Raw genomic sequence first — 27,034 nt, forward strand, 5'->3', positions numbered from 1 at the left:
CACACACACACACTCTCCTCTACACACACACACACACACACACACACACACCATGCTAACAAGCAGAGAAAGAGCGATTACTAACCGGTCCAAGGTTGATAAGGACTCAGTTTCACAACTTTTTTTATTGATTGTATTTTTTGGGGAGCAAAGGAAAAGAAAAAAACAATGTGTGAGGACCACAGGAAGAAACCAAGAAGAAAATGAGTGAACAGAGGAAGAAGCAGAACAACAAGCCATTATGATTGCAGCCATGCAGTGGACACACACACACATGCCAAAGACAGACAAACAAACACACACTCACACAACTACCAACACCTAAATGTCTGACCATACTATACAGAATGCATGGGCTGAGGGGTCAGGAGAGAGATAACTATATATTACAGAGAGACTGAGGGGTCAGGAGAGAGATAACTATATATTACAGAGAGACTGAGGGGTCAGGAGAGAGATAACTATATATTACAGAGAGACTGAGGGGTCAGGAGAGAGATAACTATATATTACAGAGAGACTGAGGGGTCAGGAGAGAGATAACTATATATTACAGAGAGACTGAGGGGTCAGGAGAGATAACTATATATTACAGAGAGACTGAGGGGTCAGGAGAGATAACTATATATTACAGAGAGACAGAGGGGACAGGAGAGAGATAACGATATATTACAGAGAGACTGAGGGGTCCGGAGAGAGATAACTATATATTACAGAGAGACTGAGGGGTCAGGAGAGATAACTATATATTACAGAGAGACTGAGGGGTCAGGAGAGATAACTATATATTACAGAGAGACAGAGGGGACAGGAGAGAGATAACGATATATTACAGAGAGACTGAGGGGTCAGGAGAGAGATAACTATATATTACAGAGAGACTGAGGGGACAGGAGAGAGATAACTATATATTACAGAGAGACTGAGGGGTCAGGAGAGAGATAACTATATATTACAGAGAGACAGAGGGGTCCGGAGAGAGATAACTGTAATATATAGAGAGACTGAGGGGACAGGAGAGAGATAACTGTAATATATAGAGAGACTGAGGGGTCAGGAGAGATAACTATATATTACAGAGAGACTGAGGGGACAGGAGAGAGATAACTATATATTACAGAGAGACTGAGGGGTCAGGAGAGAGATAACGATATATTACAGAGAGACTGAGGGGTCAGGAGAGAGATAACGATATATTACAGAGAGATTCAGCTCTACAGCTATTGTCATTCTACTGGTTCTAGCCTGGGTCGTGTTCATTAGGGCACATTGTAGAAAAATGTTTTGCACGGAAAACAAAATAAGTGTTTATTTTTGGATAAGTATGGATAGTCACTCCGTTTCAGAGCTTTTTCTTCCGTTACATGTCTAGTGAACACGATCCACGTGCATATAGTCAAAAGGAAAGGTACAATCATTTTCGCACCGCAATGACCCAGACGACCCTGTCTCTAGGGTCGTCACCCATCTAGCCAAGTCGCAAAATGTAATTTCAAACCTAACCACAGAGCTAACCTAATGCCTAGTCCTAACCTTAAATTAAGACCAAAAACCTCATTTTTGTTTTCATACATTGAAGATTTAGACAATTTTTGACTTTGCAACTTGGCCATCTTGTGGAACCTGTCTCTAGTCTAGTGGACCTTTGGTTAACCTTTGAACTCTGTGGCGTTTAACACTAACCTCTCCAGCACGGTGCCGCCAGTGGAGGCTGGTGCGGCGATGTCCCCTTCCCCGGTGCCGTTGCCGGTGTTGAGGTTGGGAGAGCACACGTTGTTGACGGAGGCCGAGGGGAAGTCCTCGGGGGGCTCGTCAGGCCAGCCAAACTGCTCCTTGGTTTTACCATAGATCTTTATAGAGTCCAGCATTGTGACGCCCGCCGGGTCCACTGACGCTCCGACTGGGGGAACGAAGAACAAAGGAGAGGTTAGTCAGAGACAGTGGGCAAGGTATATATACTGTACACGCCTTCCAAACGCCCGGTACAGAGCGCCACACCCCCGGTACAGAGCGCCACACCCCCGGTACAGAGCGCCACACCCCCGGTACAGAGCTCCAAACCCCCGTTACAGAGTTCCAAACCCCCGTTACAGAGTTCCAAACCCCCGTTACAGAGTTCCAAACCCCCGTTACAGAGTTCCACACCCTCGTTACAGAGTTCCACACCCTCGTTACAGAGTTCCAAACCCCCGTTACAGAGTTCCAAACCCTCGTTACAGAGTTCCAAACCCTCGTTACAGAGTTCCAAACCCTCGTTACAGAGTTCCAAACCCTCGTTACAGAGTTCCAAACCCTCGTTACAGAGTTCCAAACCCTCGTTACAGAGTTCCAAACCCTCGTTACAGAGTTCCAAACCCTCGTTACAGAGTTCCAAACCCCCGTTACAGAGTTCCAAACCCTCAGCAAGTTACAGAGTTCCAAACCCTCGTTACAGAGTTCCAAACCCCCGTTACAGAGTTCCAAACCCCCGTTACAGAGTTCCAAACCCTCGTTACAGAGTTCCAAACCCTCGTTACAGAGTTCCAAACCCCCGTTACAGAGTTCCAAACCCCCGTTACAGAGTTCCAAACCCTCGTTACAGAGTTCCAAACCCTCGTTACAGAGTTCCAAACCCTCGTTACAGAGTTCCAAACCCTCGTTACAGAGTTCGCCAAACCCCTTCAGGTTCCAAACCCCTAGAGTTCCAAACCCTCGTTACAGAGTTCCAAACCCCCGTTACAGAGTTCCAAACCCCCGTTACAGAGTTCCAAACCCCGTACGTTACGAGAGTTCCAAACCCCTGCGTTACAGAGTTCCAAACCCTCGTTACAGAGTTCCAAACCCCCGTTACAGAGTTCCAAACCCCCGTTACAGAGTTCCAAACCCTCGTTACAGAGTTCCACACCCCCGTTACAGAGTTCCACACCCCCGTTACAGAGTTCCAAACCCTCGTTACAGAGTTCCAAACCCTCGTTACAGAGTTCCAAACCCTCGTTACAGAGTTCCAAACCCTCGTTACAGAGCGCCAAACCCTCGTTACAGAGTTCCAAACCCCCGTTACAGAGTTCCAAACCCTCGTTAGAGTTCCAAACCCTCGTTACAGAGTTCCAAACCCTCGTTACAGAGTTCCAAACCCTCGTTACAGAGTTCCAAACCCCCGTTACAGAGTTCCAAACCCTCGTTACAGAGTTCCAAACCCTCGTTACAGAGTTCCAAACCCCCGTTACAGAGTTCCAAACCCCCGTTACAGAGTTCCAAACCCCCGTTACAGAGTTCCAAACCCCCGTTACAGAGTTCCAAACCCCCGTTACAGAGTTCCAAACCCTCGTTACAGAGTTCCACACCCTCGTTACAGAGTTCCACACCCCCGTTACAGAGTTCCAAACCCCCGTTACAGAGTTCCAAACCCCCGTTACAGAGTTCCAAACCCCCGTTACAGAGTTCCACACCCTCGTTACAGAGTTCCAAACCCCCGTTACAGAGTTCCAAACCCCCGTTACAGAGTTCCACACCCCCGTTACAGAGTTCCACACCCTCGTTACAGAGTTCCACACCCTCGTTACAGAGTTCCACACCCCCGTTACAGAGTTCCAAACCCCCGTTACAGAGTTCCAAACCCCCGTTACAGAGTTCCAAACCCTCGTTACAGAGTTCCACACCCTCGTTACAGAGTTCCACACCCCCGTTACAGAGTTCCAAACCCCCGTTACAGAGTTCCAAACCCCCGTTACAGAGTTCCACACCCTCGTTACAGAGTTCCACACCCTCGTTACAGAGTTCCACACCCCCGTTACAGAGTTCCAAACCCCCGTTACAGAGTTCCAAACCCCCGTTACAGAGTTCCAAACCCCCGTTACAGAGTTCCACACCCTCGTTACAGAGTTCCAAACCCCCGTTACAGAGTTCCAAACCCCCGTTACAGAGTTCCACACCCCCGTTACAGAGTTCCACACCCTCGTTACAGAGTTCAGTATTTTCTTGTGTTCTTACAGAAGAGTGAGAGTTTCTTGTCCGCCTGCAGAGCCTCCTCCCTGGTGAAGGGGAAGTCGAACCAGCGTGGCCGGGTCATGTTCATCTGCATGGTTCGCCCAAAGATCTCCAGGTAAGAAGGTGCCCGCTCGATGGCCTGCGTGCCCACCTGCACCCGCATGCCTGTCATCACCATGGAGACGTTGTTGTTGACCGTCTCTACTGTGAAGCCTCCCGGCTGGGCAGAGGAGGGGGGAAGAGATATCCATACCATTAAGATGAGAAAAAGGGGTTCAGGATTAATGCAGTTTGAATAGCAGGTACAAATACAGTATGTGTCCGTTTTCCTCCAAATGGTCAGTATTCCATAAAAATATTTACAGTACCAGTCAAATGTTTGGACACACGTACTCATTCCAGGGTTTTTCTTTATTTTTTACTATTTTCTATATTGTAGAATAATAGTGAAGACATCAAAACTTTGAAATAACATATGAATCATGTAGTAACCCCCCCCCCCCCCCCCAAACAAGTGTTAAATCAAAATATATTTGAGATTCTTCAAAGTAGCCACCCTTTGGCCTCGATGACAGCTTTGCAATAATAAAAAAATCGGTTAATGAAAGACTGGAAGTGTATTTCTAATTAGCCCAGAGGTGTAGCGAGTTGGAAGGAGAAGTAAGCCATCGTAACAAAACATACAAAAGTAATCTTTCTTCATACCTTAGTGTTGGCTACATACATCCCAGTGGAGTTGAGTCTGTGTTTGATCTGCTGTCCGTTGTAAACCTGCAGGAGGTCGTTGCCGCCGAACTCCACCTCCGTCAGCTGCTGGTTGTTCTCGAAGAAGTCCACCGGGAACGTCACCTGACTGGAGGTACGAGTGGCTGGAATAGAGCGGCAAGCGGGAACAGACCCGTTCGTTAAGATATCAAGTGATCGTTTTGGAACGTTTTTAGCATATTCAAACTAGAAAAGGAGAAAATCAACTCAAAGTTTGTCACGTACGCCGAATACAACAGGTGTAGTAGACCTTACAGTGAAATGCTTACTTACAGGCTCTAACCAATAGTGCAAAAAAGGTATTAGGTGAACAATAGGTAGGTAAAGAAATAAAACAGTAAAAAGACAGTGAGAAATAACAGTAGAGGGGCTACATACAGTAGCGAGGCTACATAGTAGCGAGGCTACATACAGTAGAGAGGCTACATACAGTAGAGAGGCTACATACAGTAGCCTTTCTGGAGAAAATGGGTGTGTGATTTATTCAGTTGTCTAAAGTATTTTGACAATAGAACCTGGCACCGGTAACCTGGTGAATGAGTGACGTGAAACGAGAGGATTTGGAGAAGTACAACAGAGTGGCATCCGACTGACAGATCGATGTTCGTTTAACTCACTGGCAGCAGCAGCTTTGCGTTTCCTGACAGGCTTCATGATGGAGATGCCGGAGCAGGGCTGCAGGGAGGGCTGGAGCCAATAGGAGGTGTTGTCTACGTTAGCCATGTAGATCCTCAGAGAGCCGTCCTCGCACAGCAGGATCATCGTGGTACGCTGCTGCTCGTTAGACGCTGTGTGACGGATAGCTACCATGTCCTGGATCTGACGGGAGGAGACAGGAGTATTAGTGTTGTGTGTGTGTGGCTCAGTGGGGCGTGTGTGTGTGTGTGGCTCAGTGGGGCGTGTGTGTGTGTGTGGCTCAGTGGGGCGTGTGTGTGTGTGTGGCTCAGTGGGGCGTGTGTGTGTGTGTGTGGCTCAGTGGGGCGTGTGTGTGTGTGTGTGTGTGGCTCAGTGGGGCGTGTGTGTGTGTGTGTGGCTCAGTGGGGCGTGTGTGTGTGTGTGTGGCTCAGTGGGGCGTGTGTGTGTGTGTGTGTGTGCTCAGTGGGGCGTGTGTGTGTGTGTGGCTCAGTGGGGCGTGTGTGTGTGTGTGGCTCAGTGGGGCGTGTGTGTGTGTGGCTCAGTGGGGCGTGTGTGTGTGTGGCTCAGTGGGGCGTGTGTGTGTGTGGCTCAGTGGGGCGTGTGTGTGTGTGGCTCAGTGGGGCGTGTGTGTGTGTGGCTCAGTGGGGCGTGTGTGTGTGTGGCTCAGTGGGGTGCTCTCTCCTGGCCTCCTCAAAACACAGAACACCTGAAGTTCTCCATCCAATGCCTTTTGAGAAGGAAGTAAAGAGGACGCGAGGAAACACAAACTGAGAAAGAGTATGTTTATTGGGCTCTGATTTCCTCCCTTAGCCTTTAGAAGGCAGGGTCTTGATCTCCTGGATGAGGAAGGTGTCAGGTTTGACCCTGATGACCAGTGTGTGTGTGTGTGTGTGTGTCCTATACCTTAGCTTTAGCGGGCAGGGTCTTGATCTCCTGGATGAGGAAGGTGTCAGGTTTGACCCTGATGACCAGGGTGGGTGTGTGTGTGTGTGTGTGTGTGTGTGTCCTATACCTTAGCTTTAGCGGGCAGGGTCTTGATCTCCTGGATGAGGAAGGTGTCAGGTTTGACCATGATGACCAGAGGAATGCCAGTAGTCTGCTGGACGCAGCACACCAGGCCTGGGTGGTTCATCACCTCAGACCACTGGCACAGAGCGGGAGACGCCTTACTGCCTCCATTAGAGCTGGAACGAGACGGAGGAGGGAGAAAGTTAAGATCATTTATTTAATGCATTTTATTTTTCAATGTATTAATAACTCCTGACAAATGCTGTCCAATTACAACAAGTGGTGCATAATTATAATTATCCAGTTGTCTACTTACTAATACAATTTATTTATCAATTTTATTTATTTATCAATTTATTCACAATTTATTTATCAATAAATGAAATCTAAAAAGTTTACCCACACTCAATAGGTCACCCTTACCCTTTGACGTTGATGGTGAAGAGTCTCTGTACGTCGGTGGTGGTGCGGCTGACGGTGGCAGCAAACGACTTGCCCTGGCTGTAGCTGAAGAACAGCATCTGGAGAACGTGGCTGTAGTACACCGATACGCCGCCGCCAGCGACCTGCCCGTTACTGTCCTGGAAGGACAGAGAGAGACCAGTCAGAACAGACAAGTCAGTCAGACAACAGAACAGCAGCATCTGGAGAACATTGGCTGTAACACCGACACTCGTCTGCCACCTGACCGTTACTGTCCTAGAAGGACAGAGAGAGACCAGTCAGAACAGACCAGACAAGTCAGTCAGACCGTCCACCAGTCCGTCCGTCCGTCAGACAACAGAACAGCAGCATCTGGAGAACATGGCTGTAACAGACACTCGTCCGCCACCTGGTCGGTACTGTCCTGGAATAACACTGATGCAGAATTCAGATATTATTTATTTTCTTTCAAAATACTTGTTATGAATTTTATGAATAATGACTAAATGATGTATACATTTAACTATAACTAATTGAATTCTACCCTGTTTTTCTGTATTGATAAATAATGTTAGTTCATAAGAAAGAGGTTATGTTGCATGTACCTGGGAAGAGAGGGATGTATGTGTGTGCCTAAAGAAAACTAAGTGGATCATTAAACTATGTTTGAACCGACCCGGCTATAACTCTGGGGAGATAAAATAAGACATGGAGAGCCCCTCCAGATTTCCCGTATCTGGAGGGGACTGGAACTGTCAGCTGTATGGTAATAAACTTGAGACTCCAGGAGAAGAAGAGAGAATCCAAAGTTTAGTGTCTATGTATGTGCGTAGGAACGGTATAAAAATAACGTTTTTTGTATATGCACAACAGAGCGCTCTCGTAAATAAATGTGACTATTGTGACTGGGCCTCCGTCTGAATCATTTCAACCAGTTTCTTACAAATTCTGGGTTTCAGGCTGAGTAATTCATTCAATTGGGGTAAAACAGGGTTCAAACCGACAACTGAGAACATAATTCTCATAACAATACTTCAGCTTCGTTTGATTGAGTTGACCCGGACCATTCTGGTAATCCAGGCAAGGCTTTCTGTTTTTAAGAGTTCAGAGAAACTATTTGAACGATTTGTGCGTTCAACCCAGGTGTGTTTGTACCTTAAGGTCCTGGTGGCTGATCTCCAGGACTGAGGTAACATAGAAGGGTCCGTGTTGGGCGCTGGACGACTCGTCCATGACCTGTGTGTACATGTAGCCAGCAGAGGACATGATGACGATGATGCTCTTCCCTTCCTCGTTGAACAGGAAGGTGGCGTCACGGATCTTGGAGCTCGGCAGCAGGAAGTAGTACACGGGGCTCAGAGCGTCCACCGACAGGTCATAGATCTAACAGGAGAGAAGAAGAAGAGTCTCACCAATCAACGCTGGGCTCTCAACGCTGTTATGCAAATCAACCCTTCTATTGAAAGACAAAATTAAAAACAAAGAGTCGATTTTCCATTCTGCTCTGTTCTGTTAATGCTTACTGTTAGTGTTTTTACAGTCAGGTCCCTGTCTAAGGCATGCAGATTATACCACCTCAAGAGCTGGTTTACAAAAGGATTAGGCCAGGAATTTTTCAAAAAGAAAATGTATCTACATTTGAAGCAATCACCTAGCCATGAACTATAAAAGCAAACTTTATAAAAGAGCTGATGTGGTACCTTGACGAAGTCAGCCGTGATGATGGCCAGCTCCGTCTGGGAGCCAGGCAGCCAGATGGCCTTGATAATGAAGTTTCCAGTAGCCAGCTGAGGGTGCAACACCAGGTGTTCTGATACTGAACCTGTACTACTGAACGTTAGCACGTGGCAGTCCTGAACGAGAGAGAGAGAGAGAGACAGACAGCTTGGCAACATGAGGTGTGCGACTATGATTAGAAAATGCAGCAAAAACAAGGCATTGTTTCTTAAGCTGGGCATCATTCAGTGATTGGCTAATATTGTCACCCATCAGACTGTTCTTAATTTAATCTTTTCTTCACCTATACTAAATAATGTGTGTTAAATTAGTTTTGATTTAGAATGGACCATTATCATGCACCTGTATCGAAACAGGGGCAGTGGGAAAAAAAGACATGTCATCTATGCACTTAAATAGTGAATGGAGGACACTTTCCCCCGTGGTTTATTTTCATGCCAGCCAGGTGGGATATACTCCTGTTTTAAAGTGAAGCAATGTGCTTAATATTAGGAGAGTTAAGAAATAAATAAAGTAGGCCAACCCTATAGAAAGCTGATGGGACCCTCCTCTTTTTAACAGAGGCCATCACTCTGTTTTCTCACACAATTGCATAGCCTATAGAAATGTTGCGCAACATGAGCTCATGGGCTCTCATGACATTTACATTGATGTCAGAGTGATTAGAGGGACAATAGAGTGCTGAGCACTAGGCAGTTAAAAAGTTTGGGAGACTACTAATGACCAGCAGCAGCAGCATCAGAGCTTGGAGTGTAATTTGACTGCCTTCATGACTCGTGACCGCCGGTGTGGCGGTAATACGGTCACCGCAACAGCCCTAGTCTGAATATTTCCCGAATGCACTGTACTGTATACACACACATAGCTAGATATGCCCTAAATATAGACAGGGGTTCTTTCTCAATTCCTTGCATCATCTCCTCGCCTCCTTCTGAAAATGCATTTGAGATGAAGGTCAAAGGGGACGACCTTGAACCCTCTGCCCCCATATGGTTGAGAGGGAGGCAAGAAGACAGGATTGTGAGGAATCGTAGACATAGCTTCTGAAGACCCTGTAATGAATCTGACTAACCTTGAGTCCACAGACAGCCAGGTAGTCTTCGTTGCAGGGGTTCCCAGTGAGGCTGAGCACGGTGAAGGGGACGGGGGCCGAGGCCAGACGAGTCAGGGTTAACTTCCTCTTGCTGGAATCAGCTTGCTTTAGAAGAGCCGACAGCTGCAGGACGGTGATCTGAAGACGAGGGGAGAGGTGGGACAGTGAGACGAGAGGAGAGCAGAGGGTTAGGGAACCCCGGGTCAGCACCAGACAGAAAGGGGAACCTAGCGCTCAGGTTCTGCGAAAACAAGATTGGTTGGTATCTAAAAGCACACAAAACAACATCCGCTTTTGAAACTTTTTAAATACAATTTAGTGCAACGACGTGCCCCACCTTGCCCTTCTCGTGGCTGACGGCGAGGTGCTGGCGACGTCCGTGGGGTGAAGACAACACACACATGGCGACGCGTCGCAGCACGTGGGCGCTGATGAGCTGTCTGATGGTCTGACCCTGGTCGCCACTGTAGTTCATACGCACGTTCTCAAAAGCTCCCTCCTGGGAACCAAGGGTAGGGACCTGGGGAGACGGCGGGGGAAAGGGGGCCGTGTTAGTCATGGAGGAGGAGACTGGACAAAGGAGGCTCGATGGAGCATCAAATAATGCATGTTTCTCACACTTCGCTAGGCTTAGACGTTCTTGTGCCTCTAGCCTACTCCTGGAGTCCGAAGCAGCACTGCTGGTTTTTGTCCCAGCTAAGTTCTACACCTTGATCAGATGAATCCGGTGTCTCTTCACACCGCTGAACTGAATCCGGTGTCTCTTCACACCGCTGAACTGAATCCGGTGTCTCTTCACACCGCTGAACTGAATCCGGTGTCTCTTCACACCGCTGAACCTAATCCGGTGTCTCTTCACACCGCTGAACTGAATTCGGTGTCTCTTCACACCGCTGAACTGAATCCGGTCTCTCTTCACACTGCTGAACTGAATCCGGTCTCTCATAGTGCTGAACTGAATCCGGTGTCTCACACTGCTAAACTGAATCCGGTCTCTCATAGTGCTGAACTGAATCCGGTCTCTCACACTGCTAAACTGAATCCGGTCTCTCACACTGCTAAACTGAATCCGGTCTCTCACACCGCTGAACTGATTCCTCCACTAAACTGCCTCCCAGCCTACTACAGCATTGGAACATGTTTGTCCCACAGTCATAGTTAGGAACTAAAAAGCAGTGGTACAGTACCATCAGTTGGTCAGTCATAGTTAGGAACTAAAAAGCAGTGGTACAGTACCATCAGTTGGTCAGTCATAGTTAGGAACTAAAAAGCAGTGGTACAGTACCATCAGTTGGTCAGTCATAGTTAGGAACTAAAAAGCAGTGGTACAGTACCATCAGTTGGTCAGTCATAGTTAGGAACTAAAAAGCAGTGGTACAGTACCATCAGTTGGTCAGTCATAGTTAGGAACTAAAAAGCAGTGGTACAGTACCATCAGTTGGTCAGTCATAGTTAGGAACTAAAAAGCAGTGGTACAGTACCATCAGTTGGTCAGTCATAGTTAGGAACTAAAAAGCAGTGGTACAGTACCATCAGTTGGTCAGTCATAGTTAGGAACTAAAAAGCAGTGGTACAGTACCATCAGTTGGTCAGTCATAGTTAGGAACTAAAAAGCAGTGGTACAGTACCATCAGTTGGTCAGTCATAGTTAGGAACTAAAAAGCAGTGGTACAGTACCATCAGTTGGTCAGTCATAGTTAGGAACTAAAAAGCAGTGGTACAGTACCATCAGTTGGTCAGTCATAGTTAGGAACTAAAAAGCAGTGGTACAGTACCATCAGTTGGTCAGTCATAGTTAGGAACTAAAAAGCAGTGGTACAGTACCATCAGTTGGTCAGTCATAGTTAGGAACTAAAAAGCAGTGGTACAGTACCATCAGTTGGTCAGTCATAGTTAGGAACTAAAAAGCAGTGGTACAGTACCATCAGTTGGTCAGTCATAGTTAGGAACTAAAAAGCAGTGGTACAGTACCATCAGTTGGTCAGTCATCTCGACACTCTTGTCCTGAGTGTGTAGCTCGTTGAGGGCCTGCTGAGCTCGGCTGCTGCTGCCTACAGCGGAGGCCTGCTGGAAGTTAGTCTGGATGGCATCCATCAGGAAGATCAACATCTCCAGAACCACCGCCGCCGTGGACGAGCCAGACTGGAGAGAGGGGGAAGTCAACGTCAGCCAATGAGACGTCATAACAACGTCAGAATATTGTCATTACACGTCTCATAACAAATACTGATCTTATAAAGGTCACTGAGTGTCAAGACAAGTGTAATTTAGAATGTATTGGAAACCGTTATGACAGATACATAAGCCCGACCCCACCACAGTGTACACCCGTTACGCATTTCTTTACACAGAAGCGGTGTAGGTCTGTACGTTTAGCACATAAATAACTCTGATGTCAGAGACGTCCTTGCTTCAGTAGAAACTTCTCACCACTTGGGCCAGCAGCTCCTCCTGGCATCCCTCGATGTTCTTACAGACACTGCTCTTCTTGGGCCGGTCCTCGTCGCCAGGCTTGCCCTCACAGATGGTGACCTGTGACGTGAAAAATGTTTTGAAATTTTTTAGAATGACTTGTACAATCCCCAGACCTCTAGACGTTGTATATTGTCTGGTGTTTTTCCCCCCCTCCATGTCGTGTAAAGAGTTTTAATTTGCCTGAAATCCAAACATGACAAAGAGTGGAAAAGGTTTAACACACAGGCATCATTTTTATGACCCAAGGATTTCGGAGAAAATAGACAATAAACGCTATCTAATCTTATGTTAATCTGTCATTCTGCCCCTGAGCAAGGCAGTTAAACCCACTGTTCCCCGGGCGCCGAAGACATGGACGTCGATTAAGGCAGCCCCCCCCACCCTGCACCTCTCTGATTCAGAGGGGTTGGGTTAAAATGCAGAAGACACATTTCAGTTGAATGCATTCAGTTGTACAACTGACTAGGTATCCACCTTTTCCCTTATCTTACCCTGCAGGTATCCCCTTATCTTACCTTGCAGGTATCCCCTTATCTTACCTTGCAGGTATCCCCTTACCTTACCTTGCAGGTATCCCCTTACCTTACCTTGCAGGTATCCCCTTTCCCCTTATCTTACCCGGCATCCCCTTTCCCCTTATCTTACCCGGCAGGTATCCCCTTTCCCCTTATCTTACCTTGCAGGTATCCCCTTATCTTACCTTGCAGGTATCCCCTTATCTTACCTTGCAGGTATCCCCTTATCTTACATATCCCCTTATCTTACAGGTATCCCCTTATCTTACCTTGCAGGTATCCCCTTATCTTACCTTGCAGGTATCCCCCTTATCTTACCTTGCAGGTATCCCCCTTATCTTACCTTGCAGGTATCCCCCTTATCTTACCTTGCAGGTATCCCCTTATCTTACCTTGCAGGTATCCCCTTATCTTACCTTGCAGGTATCCCCCTTATCTTACCTTGCAGGTATCCCCCTTATCTTACCTTGCAGGTATCCCCCTTATCTTACCTTGCAGGTATCCCCCTTATCTTACCTTGCAGGTATCCCCCTTATCTTACCTTGCAGGTATCCCCCTTATCTTACCTTGCAGGTATCCCCCTTATCTTACCTTGCAGGTATCCCCCTTATCTTACCTTGCAGGTATCCCCCTTATCTTACCTTGCAGGTATCCCCCTTATCTTACCTTGCAGGTATCCCCCTTATCTTACCTTGCAGGTATCCCCCTTATCTTACCTTGCAGGTATCCCCCTTATCTTACCTTGCAGGTATCCCCCTTATCTTACCTTGCAGGTATCCCCCTTATCTTACCTTGCAGGTATCCCCCTTATCTTACCTTGCAGGTATCCCCCTTATCTTACCTTGCAGGTATCCCCCTTATCTTACCTTGCAGGTATCCCCCTTATCTTACCTTGCAGGTATCCCCCTTATCTTACCTTGCAGGTATCCCCCTTATCTTACCTTGCAGGTATCCCCCTTATCTTACCTTGCAGGTATCCCCCTTATCTTACCTTGCAGGTATCCCCCTTATCTTACCTTGCAGGTATCCCCCTTATCTTACCTTGCAGGTATCCCCCTTATCTTACAGGTATCCCCCTTATCTTACAGGTATCCCCCTTATCTTACAGGTATCCCCCTTATCTTACAGGTATCCCCCTTATCTTACCTTGCAGGTATCCCCCTTATCTTACCTTGCAGGTATCCCCTTATCTTACAGGTATCCCCTTATCTTACCTTGCAGGTATCCCCTTTCCCCTTATCTTACCTTGCAGGTATCCCCTTTCCCCTTATCTTACCTTGCAGGTATCCCCTTTCCCCTTATCTTACCTTGCAGGTATCCCCTTTCCCCTTATCTTACAGGTATCCCCCTTATCTTACCTTGCAGGTATCCCCTTATCTTACAGGTATCCCCTTATCTTACCTTGCAGGTATCCCCTTTCCCCTTATCTTACCTTGCAGGTATCCCCTTTCCCCTTATCTTACCTTGCAGGTATCCCCTTTCCCCTTATCTTACCTTGCAGGTATCCCCTTTCCCCTTATCTTACCTTGCAGGTATCCCCTTTCCCCTTATCTTACCTTGCAGGTATCCCCTTTCCCCTTATCTTACCTTGCAGGTATCCCCTTATCTTACCTTGCAGGTATCCCCTTATCTTACCTTGCAGGTATCCCCTTTCCCCTTATCTTACAGGTATCCCCTTTCCCCTTATCTTACAGGTATCCCCTTTCCCCTTATCTTACAGGTATCCCCTTTCCCCTTATCTTACAGGTATCCCCTTTCCCCTTATCTTACAGGTATCCCCTTTCCCCTTATCTTACAGGTATCCCCTTTCCCCTTATCTTGCAGGTATCCCCTTATCTTACCTTGCAGGTATTCCCTTTCCCCTTATCTTACCTTGCCCTTGTCGCTAGAGCCCTGGTGGCGGATGGCACTCTCAGGCATCCTCAGTTCACTCTGGAAGGCTGACGACTCCTTCACGGCGGAGCCGATCCCACTGCTGGGGCTGCGCTTCACCAGGGCCTGTGGACGATGGCAGTTTAGTTAGAGGAGATATTAGACTGTCTAAACACACACGCATTCAAGACCACAATTATGCACACGATCACACACACACACGCATTCAAGACCATAGTTATGCACACGATCTCACACACACACACACACCTATGCTAATACGTCAGTGAAAATACAGACAGGCAAAGCATGCAGATATTATGACGATCAATATAAATCTGTCTACATTAATTACTTGAATGAATTCTGTTTTAAAGTTGAATCATGTCAGCCAGTTAAATTCTGAGATGTTTAAGTTGTACTACTTGATAAAACAGACACACAAAAAAGAAAAAAGACATCGTGGATGGATTCCCTAGCTTTAATAACTACATCCCAAGCTAACTGGGTACTGATGGTTATGAGGATAAGCAAATGGATGGAGTGATATAAGTGATATAGCAAGCCAAAAAGTTACCGCAGCGGTTCTCTTCCCATGGTGACCTGAGGTATTCGGTCTCACCTGACAGGTACCGTCCTCCTTGGCCCCGCAGTCACAGAAGAAAGAGCCGTATTTGGCATAGGAGATCTCGTGGTCTTTGTGACAGACCTTGGCGCACACTGTACACACACCTACCCCGTCCAGCATCTTACACGTGTGACAGTGGTACCTAGAGAGGGAGAGGAGGGGAGGTTGACTTATAACAGTTGTACTAGAGACATCTCAATAACCCTGTTCTTTTCTCCTGAAGTGTAACACTCGTATAGAGCACCACCTCCTAGAAATGTAAAAGCATTGGGATTGGTTGGTTGGTTGGTGGGTGGGTGGGGGGGCGGTTGAGTGAGTTTGCAATCCCACCAGATTTCGTACACGAGGCATTTCCTGCACACTTTGGCAGAAAGTACAGATTATTGGAACACAGTCTATGTGAAGGTGGATTACTGTGAATGAATGGTATTGATCACATAAAGGGGGGGAAGGGGGGGTGGCTTCTTTTACCAATGCTGGTTCATGAACTCCTTCTGGGTGATGGTGAAGGTACACAGCTTATTGCACTGGGAGTCTTCATCCTACGACACAGCAGAGAGAAATCAGCTTGGTTTCCCCCCCCTCCCATTTCCTCATTATTAACAGATACGGTATTCCCGGTATTCCCTCTCCATTACACTCAGTTTCTCCCTACTGAACACAACTATTTGCTTTTTTTCTCTCAATTAATCTCTTCCTTGATTCCTCGCACCCTCCTCCTCCTCAAAACGCATAGGAGAAGAAAGTCCAAGGAGAAGGACCTTGAACCTTCTCCTATAACATGGTTGAGGAAGAGACAAAAAGATAGGCTGGGAGGAATCACAGAAAGACAAAATGGAGGTAGAGCCACGGTGCGGGAAATGTTTCCTGAAATCCCAGTGTCTCTAATAGTGAGACAGCTGATGTGAAGATAAAGTGGTTCCTTACGGAGTCCTCCAGCCTTCTCTTTATCTCTTCTACACTATATAAAGTACCTATCCATCTCTATCTATTCCACACTATATAAAGTACCTATCCATCTCTATCTATTCCACACTATATAAAGTACCTATCTATCTCTATATATTTCTATCTATTCTACACTATATAAAGTACCTATCTATGTCTATATATTTCTATCCAAACATGATATAGGGAGGTCCGTACAGAGTCCTCGGCCTGTGAGTCATCGTCCTCCACAGCCAACTCGTCAACCCAGTCTGAGTCCACCTCTACAGCCTTCTCCTCTCCATCAACCAGCAGCACGGAGGAGCCCTGGCCACTGCTCTGTCTCAGGGCGTTCATCACATCAGCCAGGTAGGAGATGATATGACAGGAGCACTCTAGTATGCTGGCATGCTGAGGGGAAAACATGAGAGTGAGAGAGGTCACATGGCAGTTCAAAATATAAAATGATTTTTTTTCTCCCCTTCTTTCTTTTTTGATTGAATTACTACTTACTTTTCCCTGGGACACGTTTGCACTCACTTTCTCCACAACGTTTTTCTGGGTCAGGTACTTTTTGCTGTAGAAAATAACAGATATATATTTCTATTGAATCTAACTGCATATTTAACACATCGACTATCACACAGATCTAGTTAAGAGTTTACCAATAATATTCACATCACCAGTTCTACACTTCAGTAACAAAACATAAAAATACTATCATCATTTTTTTAACGAATGTCTTACCATCTGGTCAGCCAGTCGATGGCAGCGCGATGCAGCTGCAGATGCCCCGCCCCCTGACCGGCGCTGGCTAGGGTCGCCATGATCACCATGAGTTCCGGGAAGCCAGCGCCGTCCCCATTGGCCAGCATATCTGTTGCCATGGGGATGAGGGTGGAGAGCAGGACGGTGCACACGCCCTCGCCCACCTGGCTGTTGTCCCTGACAATGTGCGTGGTGAGCACCTGGAGAAAATATTAAAAAACAGTTCCAACCAATCAGTTTGGTCGACAGGTGTTAATTATTGACGATAATCCACGTAAAGTATGATATTTTGACTTCGATGCTGATACCAGGTCTGGTATCACGATACCATCACTTTACTTAACACCAAAACAATACCACAGTAAACAAAATAAAAAGCCTATTAGCCAAAGTCACAGAATGGCCCTTAATCGAGACAGGTCTGTGGAGATCAATATCATTACATTTAGAATGGATGCATTAAATTAATCAATTATACAAATCAATTTGACAAGTTTTTTTTTTTTACTAACTACATAACATAAATGGTAATCATTTATTTGAACAGTAAATCAAGATGTCGCCACGGTCTAGTCACAATACAGGTAGATTCATATTCAATAGGAGTGTGTGAATGTAGAGTTATAGAGCTCGTTTTGGTGCTGATTTCATGGGGCTACAGACGAAAAACAAATCTGCTTCCCTTCGGTATTTATTGTATTATACTGATCAACAACATTTACAAAAAAATAAGCAATCTGTTCTTTTATAAAAGTGTGCCTGTCTCTTTAAGACCCATGACGTCACGCACACTTTGAAGCTGGAGCTAAGACAATCTTGACTGGGACGGACGAGAGGCAGGCGAGACAAAATGGATGAATAAAGTCGTTGGAGCAGCTTTGAAAATCAGCAATATTTTGCCCCGTGTTTTTGCATATTATCACAAACTAGGTACTAGCGTTGTGAACTGACGTTAGCTTCAGCTGGAAGCTAGCAAAGAAAGTTAGCCTACAAAGCTGGAAGCTTCCGGTATCTTCTTGCATTATAACGTGTTCTATCCTGTGTGGACAGTTATACATGCTGTGTCGAATTATTAAAGTGTGTTAACTTTTGTGCATGTCAAGTGGTTATGCAGCATTTTCCATCATAATTGCTTAATTAACTCAGGAACCACACCTGGTGTGGAAGCACCTGCTTTTCAATATACTTTGTATCCCTCGTTTACTCAAGTGTTTCCGTGATTTTGGCAGTTTTCTGTAGTTGAGACTGTTTAATGTTGACCAGTCTTGAGAACCGCTTTTGTGCTGACACACACACACACACACACACACACACACACACACACACACACACACACACACCTGTAGCAGCGCCCTGTTCTCCTGCACCGTCTCCAGCTGCTCCGAGTCCTTGGGTGGCGTGGCCGTCATGCGGGTGAGCCACGACTGTAGCCTGGAAGGCTCCACACACGCCAGCTGGGCCAGGGAGCCACACAGACACAGCAGGCTTGGGTTGGGACTCTTCTCCGCTGAGGTGTAAGGAAGGAGAGGTTGAGGATATGAAAGAGATGGTAGAACTGAAAACGCTCATGGAAGGAACTTGAGAAACTAGAGTAAAAGGGTTTAAATCAAGATTAGGATGAACAGGTCAAGTTTCTGGTTGGTCAGTATATACAACACTTTGGTCTGGGAGGCAGAACTGGTTTGGGATGGGAAAACAAGGAGGAGTGTGGGTAAACTTACTGAGCTGGAAGAGTTTGGTGAAGAATTTCAGCACCCGGTTGCAGAATTTAGCAGAAAGGTTTTCATTGGCTGTAGCCATCATGATCTGAACCAGTTCTCCACTGAGACACAAAACAAGAGAGAATGTTAAGAGATCATCGGCAGCACATCCAATTGGCTTTGGGAAGATAAATAACAAAATTATATAATTACTCCTGTCTATACAGAAATAAAGAAAATAATCAAAATTACTACACCAGAGAGCATGATTTAGTTTACTGTCTAACAGTCGAGAAGTGAGCATGTTGGACAGCGTACAAATATTAAATACCTTGTCAGCTCGGGGATTTGATCCAGCAACTTTCCGGTTACAGGGCCAATGCTCTAACCAATAGGCTACCAGCAAGTTAGTTATATTATAATCCTACTGACTAACCAATCTACTCATCACATTAGGAAAAGCAGGCTATTTTACATAAGACTGCAAATGCCATGATAGAGGCATGATTTACATAGATTTTTTTTGGGGGGTGAAAAGATCGCTTCCCCAAAGTTGAAACTCACGATCCGCCTATGAGACTGTCGTGAACTGCAACACGGCTTAGTCTGCGGTCGTGTGGCGGAGAACACATACCACACCCCCTGTGGGGATTGAACCCACGACCTTGGTGTTCGGTAGGAGCGCGGCTCCAACCAACCCGAGCCATCAGACGCACCTGAAGGAGAAGAAGTCTTCCATGGCCTTGCACACCTGGCTGCTCTCCAGCTGCCTCTCCAGATACTGTAGACACTCCTCCAACACAGACTCGTCCAGACCACTAAGACAAAAAACACATTTAACTCAATTACAGCTGTCAATCTCTTTGAATAGGTCTCAACCGACTTTTCACTATTGATGGAGGGGATCGTTTTTCTTAGCCAAAATACTCAAGCCCTGTCAAGTTGATTAGGGGGATCATTGCTGGACAGCAATCGTTCAATTCATTTCCGCTCTGGGGGGGGGGGGGGGGGTCATTAAAATTGACTCAACTCCAGTCTTAACTGCTCGGGTCTAACTGCTCGGGTCTAACTGCTCGGGTCAAAGTTCAAGTCTCACCTGTTGGGGTCTGAGTGGTTGGCGATGATGTTGTAGCATCCTGTGACCAGTCTCTGGTAGACGTGGGCCAGGAAGGTGTCTGACTCCGCGGGGCCCAGGATACGCTCCAGAGAGGTAGAGCAGATCTCAGCCACGCTCTCTGTACTGCTCTCCAAGAGGAGGGGGAGCAGAGCATGTACCACCTGGGGAGGGTTCAACTCCTCAGTCCTGGAGAGGGGACAGAGAGAGAGAGAAAGAGAGAGAGAGTGTTAGAGAGAGTGTTAGAGAGAGAGAGAGAGAGAGTTAATGCTGCTCTCTTGGAGGGGTTCAACTCCTCGGTCCTGGAGGGGCGGGTGAGAGGGACGAACACTTCAAATACTAACGGCCATGTCTACAATAATTTCCAGTATGGAACTAATTTCTGTGGAGCCAGTGCTTACTAGCGCCAGGGAAGTTGTAAACCCAGACACTCAACAGGCGCTCACTTCCTGTAACGGCTTTGATGAAAACACAAACCCCAAGTCAATGGGAGAATCGTATATTTTATCCACAAGGTATATTAGCTTTGCAATACTGGAAAGTGTTTATGTAATATCGACTGTGTGAAAGTGGCTGCTGCTGGTATTAGAGAATAACTTACACAATGAGGTCTCCGGTGAGGCGCACCAGGGAGAGGAGGATGTGTTTGAGAGAGGAGGCCAGGGCCAGGGACTGGTTACTGAGCGTGCCCAGATGAGCCGTCTGGATGGCACTGATGTAGCTCTCGGACGGGATGGTGTCGTTGGCAAACGCATTACGCTGAGAGAAGAAGAGACGAGACAAGTTAAGTCGGACACGTCATTATTCTCAAACGTCTTCTCTGCGGAAACCCAGACGTTTCACAAAAAATGGGTTGTATCCCTGAGCCATCACACCTGATTGACCTAATCCAGGGCTACTTAACGAGGGCTACTTAACGAGGGCTACTTAACGAGGGCTACTTAACGAGGGCTACTTAACGAGGGCTACTTAACGAGGGCTACTTAACGAGGGCTACTTAACGAGGGCTACTTAACGAGGGCTACTTAACGAGGGCTACTTAACGAGGGCTACTTAACGAGGGCTACTTAACGAGGGCTACTTAACGAGGGCTACTTAACGAGGGCTACTTAACGAGGGCTACTTAACGAGGGCTAGTTAACGAGTTGAACCAGGTGTGACAGAGATGGAATATATATATACTGCATGGAACAACTGACAGTTCCCCAGGAAAGGTTTGACAAATCAATCTCTCAATCATGTCATTCATTCAATCAGTCATTATGCTGAGGGGGGAACACAGGCTGTATCCCAGACAGTCATTATGCTGAGGGGGGAACACAGGCTGTATCCCAGACAGTCATTATGCTGAGAGGGAACACAGGCTGTATCCCAGACAGTCATTATGCTGAGGGGGGAACACAGGCTGTATCCCAGACAGTCATTATGCTGAGGGGGGAACACAGGCTGTATCCCAGACAGTCATTATGCTGAAGGGGGGGAACACAGGCTGTATCCCAGACAGTCATTATGCTGAGAGGGAACACAGGCTGTATCCCAGACAGTCATTATGCTGAAGGGGGGGAACACAGGCTGTATCCCAGACAGTCATTATGCTGAAGGGGGGGAACACAGGCTGTATCCCAGACAGTCATTATGCTGAAGGGGGGGAACACAGGCTGTATCCCAGACAGTCATTATGCTGAGAGGGAACACAGGCTGTATCCCAGACAGTCATTATGCTGAGAGGGAACACAGGCTGTATCCCAGACAGTCATTATGCTGAGGGGGGAACACAGGCTGTATCCCAGACAGTCATTATGCTGAAGGGGGGGAACACAGGCTGTATCCCAGACAGTCATTATGCTGAGGGGGAACACAGGCTGTATCCCAGACAGTCATTATGCTGAGAGGGAACACAGGCTGTATCCCAGACAGTCATTATGCTGAAGAGGGAACACAGGCTGTATCCCAGACAGTCATTATGCTGAGGGGGGAACACAGGCTGTATCCCAGACAGTCATTATGCTGAGGGGGAACACAGGCTGTATCCCAGACAGTCATTATGCTGAAGGGGGGGAACACAGGCTGTATCCCAGACAGTCATTATGCTGAAGGGGGGGAACACAGGCTGTATCCCAGACAGTCATTATGCTGAGAGGGAACACAGGCTGTATCCCAGACAGTCATTATGCTGAAGGGGGGAACACAGGCTGTATCCCAGACAGTCATTATGCTGAAGGGGGGGAACACAGGCTGTATCCCAGACAGTCATTATGCTGAGAGGGAACACAGGCTGTATCCCAGACAGTCATTATGCTGAGGGGGGAACACAGGCTGTATACCAGACAGTCAATATGCTGAGAGGGAACACAGGCTGTATCCCAGACAGTCATTATGCTGAGAGGGAACACAGGCTGTATCCCAGACAGTCATTATGCTGAGAGGGAACACAGGCTGTATCCCAGACAGTCATTATGCTGAGGGGGAACACAGGCTGTATCCCAGACAGTCATTATGCTGAGGGGGGAACACAGGCTGTATCCCAGACAGTCATTATGCTGAGAGGGAACACAGGCTGTATCCCAGACAGTCATTATGCTGAGGGGGAACACAGGCTGTATCCCAGACAGTCATTATGCTGAGGGGGAACACAGGCTGTATCCCAGACAGTCATTATGCTGAGAGGAGAACACAGGCTGTATCCCAGACAGTCATTATGCTGAGAGGAGAACACAGGCTGTATCCCAGACAGTCATTATGCTGAGGGGGGAACACAGGCTGTATCCCAGACAGTCATTATACTGAGGGGGGAACACAGCGCGCCGCCACCCCCTCTCAGCGGTACACACCCATGAGCCGATGTTGGGGAACTCGTTGGTGTGAATATTGTTCCAGGTCTCACACAGCGTCTGGACGGCCGACGGCAGGTTCTGCATCACATTCTGACCTGAACGAGTGAAGGAACACACAGTTGTTGAGTGAGAGGAGGACTGAGGGGCTCTGCTTGTCTCTGACTGAAAACAATAGACTTTAACTAGGTATTGCTGACTAGATTTTGCTGAATATATATTCATTTCTCTAGAACGTGCCCAAACCATAAGCCCACCAGTACGTACCGAGCAGGTTGGCTTTGCAGCGCATGGAGCCTATAGACAGCACTGCAGCGTAACCCTGGAGTTTAGCCTCTGATAGCTTGTTCTCTCCTTCCTCTGGTAGGCTCATCAGAAGGTAGGACCTGAGACACACAACAAATCAGTCATCATTTCCCCAATACAAAAACACCACATTATTTTTCAGGATTTACTGCCAACTGAGCCTATTATTTGAAGACATAAGTCGTTCCGCCCCGACGGGAGAACGCAGTCTCGGTCGTCCCGCCCCGACGGGAGAACGCAGTCTCGGTCGTCCCGCCTCGACGGGAGAACGCAGTCTCGGTCGTCCCGCCTCGACGGGAGAACGCAGTCTCGGTCGTCCCGCCTCGACGGGAGAACGCAGTCTCGGTCGTCCCGCCTCGAGGGGAGAACGCAGTCTCGGTCGTCCCGCCTCGAGGGGAGAACGCAGTCTCGGTCGTCCCGCCTCGAGGGGAGAACGCAGTCTCGGTCGTCCCGCCTCGACGGGAGAACGCAGTCTCGGTCGTCCCGCCTCGAGGGGAGAACGCAGTCTCAGTCGTCCCGCCTCGACGGGAGAACGTAGTCTCAGTCGTCCCGCCCCGACGGGAGAACGTAGTCTCAGTCGTCCCGCCTCGACGGGAGAACGTAGTCTCAGTCGTTCCGCCCCGACGGAAGAACGTAGTCTCAGTCGTTCCGCCCCGACGGAAGAACGTAGTCTCGGTCGTTCCGCCTCGACGGGAGAACACAGTCTCGGTCGTTCCGCCTCGACGGGAGAACACAGTCTCGGTCGTTCCGCCTCGACGGGAGAACGTAGTCTCGGTCGTTCCGCCTCGACGGGAGAACTCAGTCTCAGTCCTTCCGCCTCGACGGGAGAACACAGTCTCGGTCGTTCCGCCTCGACGGGAGAACACAGTCTCGGTCGTCCCGCCTCGACGGGAGAACAAGGTGTCAGTCGTTCTGCCTCGACGGGAGAACGTAGTCTCAGTCGTTCCGCCTCGACGGGAGAACAAGGTGTCAGTCGTTCCGCCTCGACGGGAGAACGTAGTCTCGGTCGTTCCGCCTCGACGGGAGAACACAGTCTCGGTCGTTCCGCCTCGACGGGAGAACACAGTCTCGGTCGTTCCGCCTCGACGGGAGAACACAGTCTCGGTCGTTCCGCCTCGACGGGAGAACACAGTCTCGGTCGTTCCGCCTCGACGGGAGAACGTAGTCTCAGTCGTTCCGCCTCGACGGGAGAACACAGTCTCAGTCGTTCCGCCTCGACGGGAGAACACAGTCTCGGTCGTTCCGCCTCGACGGGAGAACACAGTCTCGGTCGTCCCGCCTCGACGGGAGAACAAGGTGTCAGTCGTTCTGCCTCGACGGGAGAACGTAGTCTCAGTCGTTCCGCCTCGACGGGAGAACAAGGTGTCAGTCGTTCTGCCTCGACGGGAGAACGTAGTCTCAGTCGTTCCGCCTCGACGGGAGAACATGGTGTCAGTCGTTCTGCCTCGACGGGAGAACATGGTGTCAGTCGTTCTGCCTCGACGGGAGAACGTAGTCTCTGTCGTTCCGCCTCGACGGGAGAACATAGTCTCTGTCGTTCCGCCTCGACGGGAGAACAGTCTCGGTCGTCCCGCCTCGACGGGAGAACATGGTGTCAGTCGTTCTGCCTCGACGGGAGAACGTAGTCTCAGTCTTTCCGCCTCGACGGGAGAACATGGTGTCAGTCGTTCTGCCTCGACGGGAGAACGTAGTCTCGGTCGTTCCGCCTCGACGGGAGAACACAGTCTCGGTCGTCCCGCCTCGACGGGAGAACATAGTCTCAGTCGTTCCGCCTCGACGGTGTCAGTAAAGTGGTAAAGAGAGAGGACAGTGGATTTCTCTCACCTGGTGAAAGCTGTGTACACGTCTATGAGCTGCAGTGTAGCAGGCAGCAGGTTTTTGGTGATCTCTGAGGGCTTGAGGGGGTCTGTCTCTGCCGCCACCTTAGAGAAATGCTCGTCCAGGGACACCTGGACCTTGGAGATGACGGCGTCCAGAGTATAGATGGCCTGTAGGGAGGGGACCTGGTGCAAGGGCAGGATGGAGCTGGGGTCCACGCAGGAGAACGCTGAGATCTATAGGAGGAGGAAGGTTACACAGACATGAATGGCTCTGAATGTAATCTATATTAAAATGATGCATCATTTGTAGGAAAATCTGTAAATAATATAACGCCGTTGATTTATTGAGCATTGAACAAACACACACAGTTTAATATTTGTTCAAACATGAACACACAGTGTCACACTAGGGCTAGGACGATACCAGTATCGCAATAATTTTATCCATGGCAACCATGAAAACACCTGCTGTATGTAAAAATAGTGTGATATAGTTTGGAAAATACATGTGACTCTGGATGGACCAAAAAACAAAAATGGAGGTTTTGTTTTCCTTAAATATAAAAGTTAAAATTCGCTTCATGTTTCGTTTTCTTTGCCACGATACTGGTATCTTCCCAACTCTATACCACAACCCACCTGTCTAGCGATGTACTCTTCGGCCAGCTCCACGTCGTACTTGACGGTGCTGCACCTGGAGGAAGCCACCTCGATCAGAGACGTCGCTTGGTCTGCCTTCATCCCCTGAGTCACCAGGTGCTCCTGAGATTGACCAGAGAAAACAGAAGAATTAACAGTCAAGAGTTTTTCCATTTCAGTTTAATCCAACAGGTGGTTTATCAGTCCATAAGGGATTAAGATGGGAATCCAAATGGTTGAAATTGTATCAAATCTAGTTACAAAACATGAAGAGCTTCCCATTCTTATATTTATTACTAAGACAACAGCTTCTAAGATAACGAAGAAAAAAATAAGACTGCTTGTTTGAGGGGAATGACTGGATAACTGACTGGACTACTGACTGGACTACTGACTGGACTAACTGACTGGACTAACTGACTGGACTACTGACTGGATAACTGGCTGGCCGACCTACTGACTGGATAACTGACTGGACTACTGACTGGATAACTGGCTGGCCGACCTACTGACTGGATAACTGGCTGGCCGACCTACTGACTGGATAACTGGCTGGCCGACCTAATAACTGACTGGATAACTGACTGAACTACTAACTGACTGGATAACTGACTGAACTACTAACTGACTGGATAACTGACTGAACTACTGACTGACTGGATAACTGACTGAACTACTGACTGACTGGATAACTGACTGAACTACTGACTGACTGGATAACTGACTGAACTACTAACTGACTGGATAACTGACTGAACTACTAACTGACTGGATAACTACTAACTGACTGGATAACTGACTGAACTACTAACTGACTGGATAACTGGACGGCTGACCTACTAACTGACTGAACTACTAACTGACTGAACTACTAACTGGCTGAACTACTGACTGACTGGATAACTGGACGGCTGAACTACTGACTGGCTGACCTACTAACTGACTGGATAACTGGACGGCTGAACTACTGACTGGCTGACCTACTAACTGACTGGATAACTGGACGGCTGAACTACTGACTGGCTGACCTACTAACTGACTGGATAACTGGACGGCTGAACTACTGACTGGCTGACCTACTAACTGACTGGATAACTGGACGGCTGAACTACTGACTGGCTGACCTACTAACTGACTGGATAACTGGACGGCTGAACTACTGACTGGCTGACCTACTAACTGACTGGATAACTGGACGGCTGACCTACTGACTGGCTGACCTACTAACTGACTGGATAACTGGACGGCTGACCTACTGACTGGCTGACCTACTAACTGACTGGATAACTGGACGGCTGAACTACTGACTGGCTGACCTACTAACTGACTGGATAACTGGACGGCTGACCTACTGACTGGCTGACCTACTAACTGACTGGATAACTGGACGGCTGAACTACTGACTGGCTGGATAACTGGACGGCTGAACTACTGACTGGCTGACCTAATAACTGACTGGATAACTGGACGGCTGAACTACTGACTGGCTGGATAACTGGACGGCTGAACTACTGACTGGCTGGATAACTGGACGGCTGAACTACTGACTGGCTGACCTACTAACTGACTGGATAACTGGACGGCTGAACTACTGACTGGCTGACCTACTAACTGACTGGATAACTGGACGGCTGACCTACTAACTGACTGGATAACTGGACGGCTGAACTACTGACTGGCTGAACTACTAACTGACTGGATAACTGGACGGCTGACTGGGCTGGATAACTGGACGGCTGAACTACTGACTGGCTGGATAACTGGACGGCTGAACTACTGACTGGCTGGATAACTGGACGGCTGAACTACTG

At 48.0% G+C, this 27,034-nt stretch overlaps 2 protein-coding genes across 12 annotated transcripts in view; both read right to left on the reverse strand.

Annotated features, from left to right (window-relative positions):
- Positions 1–27,034, reverse strand: part of ubr4 (ubiquitin protein ligase E3 component n-recognin 4) — a 116,208-nt gene that overhangs the window by 49,795 nt on the left and 39,379 nt on the right. For 6 of the 11 annotated variants that reach the window (XM_071373194.1, XM_071373188.1, XM_071373192.1 and 3 more), the window contains exons 23-50: positions 25,224–25,346; positions 24,589–24,818; positions 22,726–22,844; positions 22,459–22,556; positions 20,229–20,386; positions 19,610–19,816; positions 19,230–19,331; positions 18,535–18,635; positions 18,154–18,320; positions 16,793–17,013; positions 16,559–16,622; positions 16,265–16,456; positions 15,590–15,660; positions 15,068–15,260; positions 14,491–14,616; positions 12,059–12,160; positions 11,600–11,770; positions 9,966–10,148; positions 9,608–9,766; positions 8,499–8,651; positions 7,954–8,181; positions 6,799–6,956; positions 6,380–6,551; positions 5,349–5,550; positions 4,672–4,835; positions 3,970–4,186; positions 1,684–1,900; positions 86–118 (exon numbers count right to left, since the gene is read on the reverse strand). In XM_071373194.1, the coding sequence (XP_071229295.1) occupies positions 86–118; positions 1,684–1,900; positions 3,970–4,186; positions 4,672–4,835; positions 5,349–5,550; positions 6,380–6,551; positions 6,799–6,956; positions 7,954–8,181; positions 8,499–8,651; positions 9,608–9,766; positions 9,966–10,148; positions 11,600–11,770; positions 12,059–12,160; positions 14,491–14,616; positions 15,068–15,260; positions 15,590–15,660; positions 16,265–16,456; positions 16,559–16,622; positions 16,793–17,013; positions 18,154–18,320; positions 18,535–18,635; positions 19,230–19,331; positions 19,610–19,816; positions 20,229–20,386; positions 22,459–22,556; positions 22,726–22,844; positions 24,589–24,818; positions 25,224–25,346 (4,331 nt within the window). The remainder of the gene's footprint in view (positions 1–85; positions 119–1,683; positions 1,901–3,969; positions 4,187–4,671; positions 4,836–5,348; positions 5,551–6,379; positions 6,552–6,798; positions 6,957–7,953; positions 8,182–8,498; positions 8,652–9,607; positions 9,767–9,965; positions 10,149–11,599; positions 11,771–12,058; positions 12,161–14,490; positions 14,617–15,067; positions 15,261–15,589; positions 15,661–16,264; positions 16,457–16,558; positions 16,623–16,792; positions 17,014–18,153; positions 18,321–18,534; positions 18,636–19,229; positions 19,332–19,609; positions 19,817–20,228; positions 20,387–22,458; positions 22,557–22,725; positions 22,845–24,588; positions 24,819–25,223; positions 25,347–27,034) is intronic. The other 5 variants (XM_071373197.1, XM_071373196.1, XM_071373193.1 and 2 more) reach the window with 3 other exon arrangements.
- LOC139557966 (uncharacterized) lies at positions 25,952–27,019 on the reverse strand (the record flags this gene model as incomplete). Its single annotated transcript, XM_071373344.1, has 2 exons — positions 25,952–26,395; positions 26,920–27,019. Coding segments are annotated over 2 exons (417 nt in total), but the record flags the coding sequence as incomplete, so codon positions are not given.

This window comes from Salvelinus alpinus, chromosome 28 (genome assembly GCF_045679555.1).
Source record: "Salvelinus alpinus chromosome 28, SLU_Salpinus.1, whole genome shotgun sequence".
Classification (NCBI taxonomy): Eukaryota; Metazoa; Chordata; class Actinopteri; order Salmoniformes; family Salmonidae; genus Salvelinus; species Salvelinus alpinus.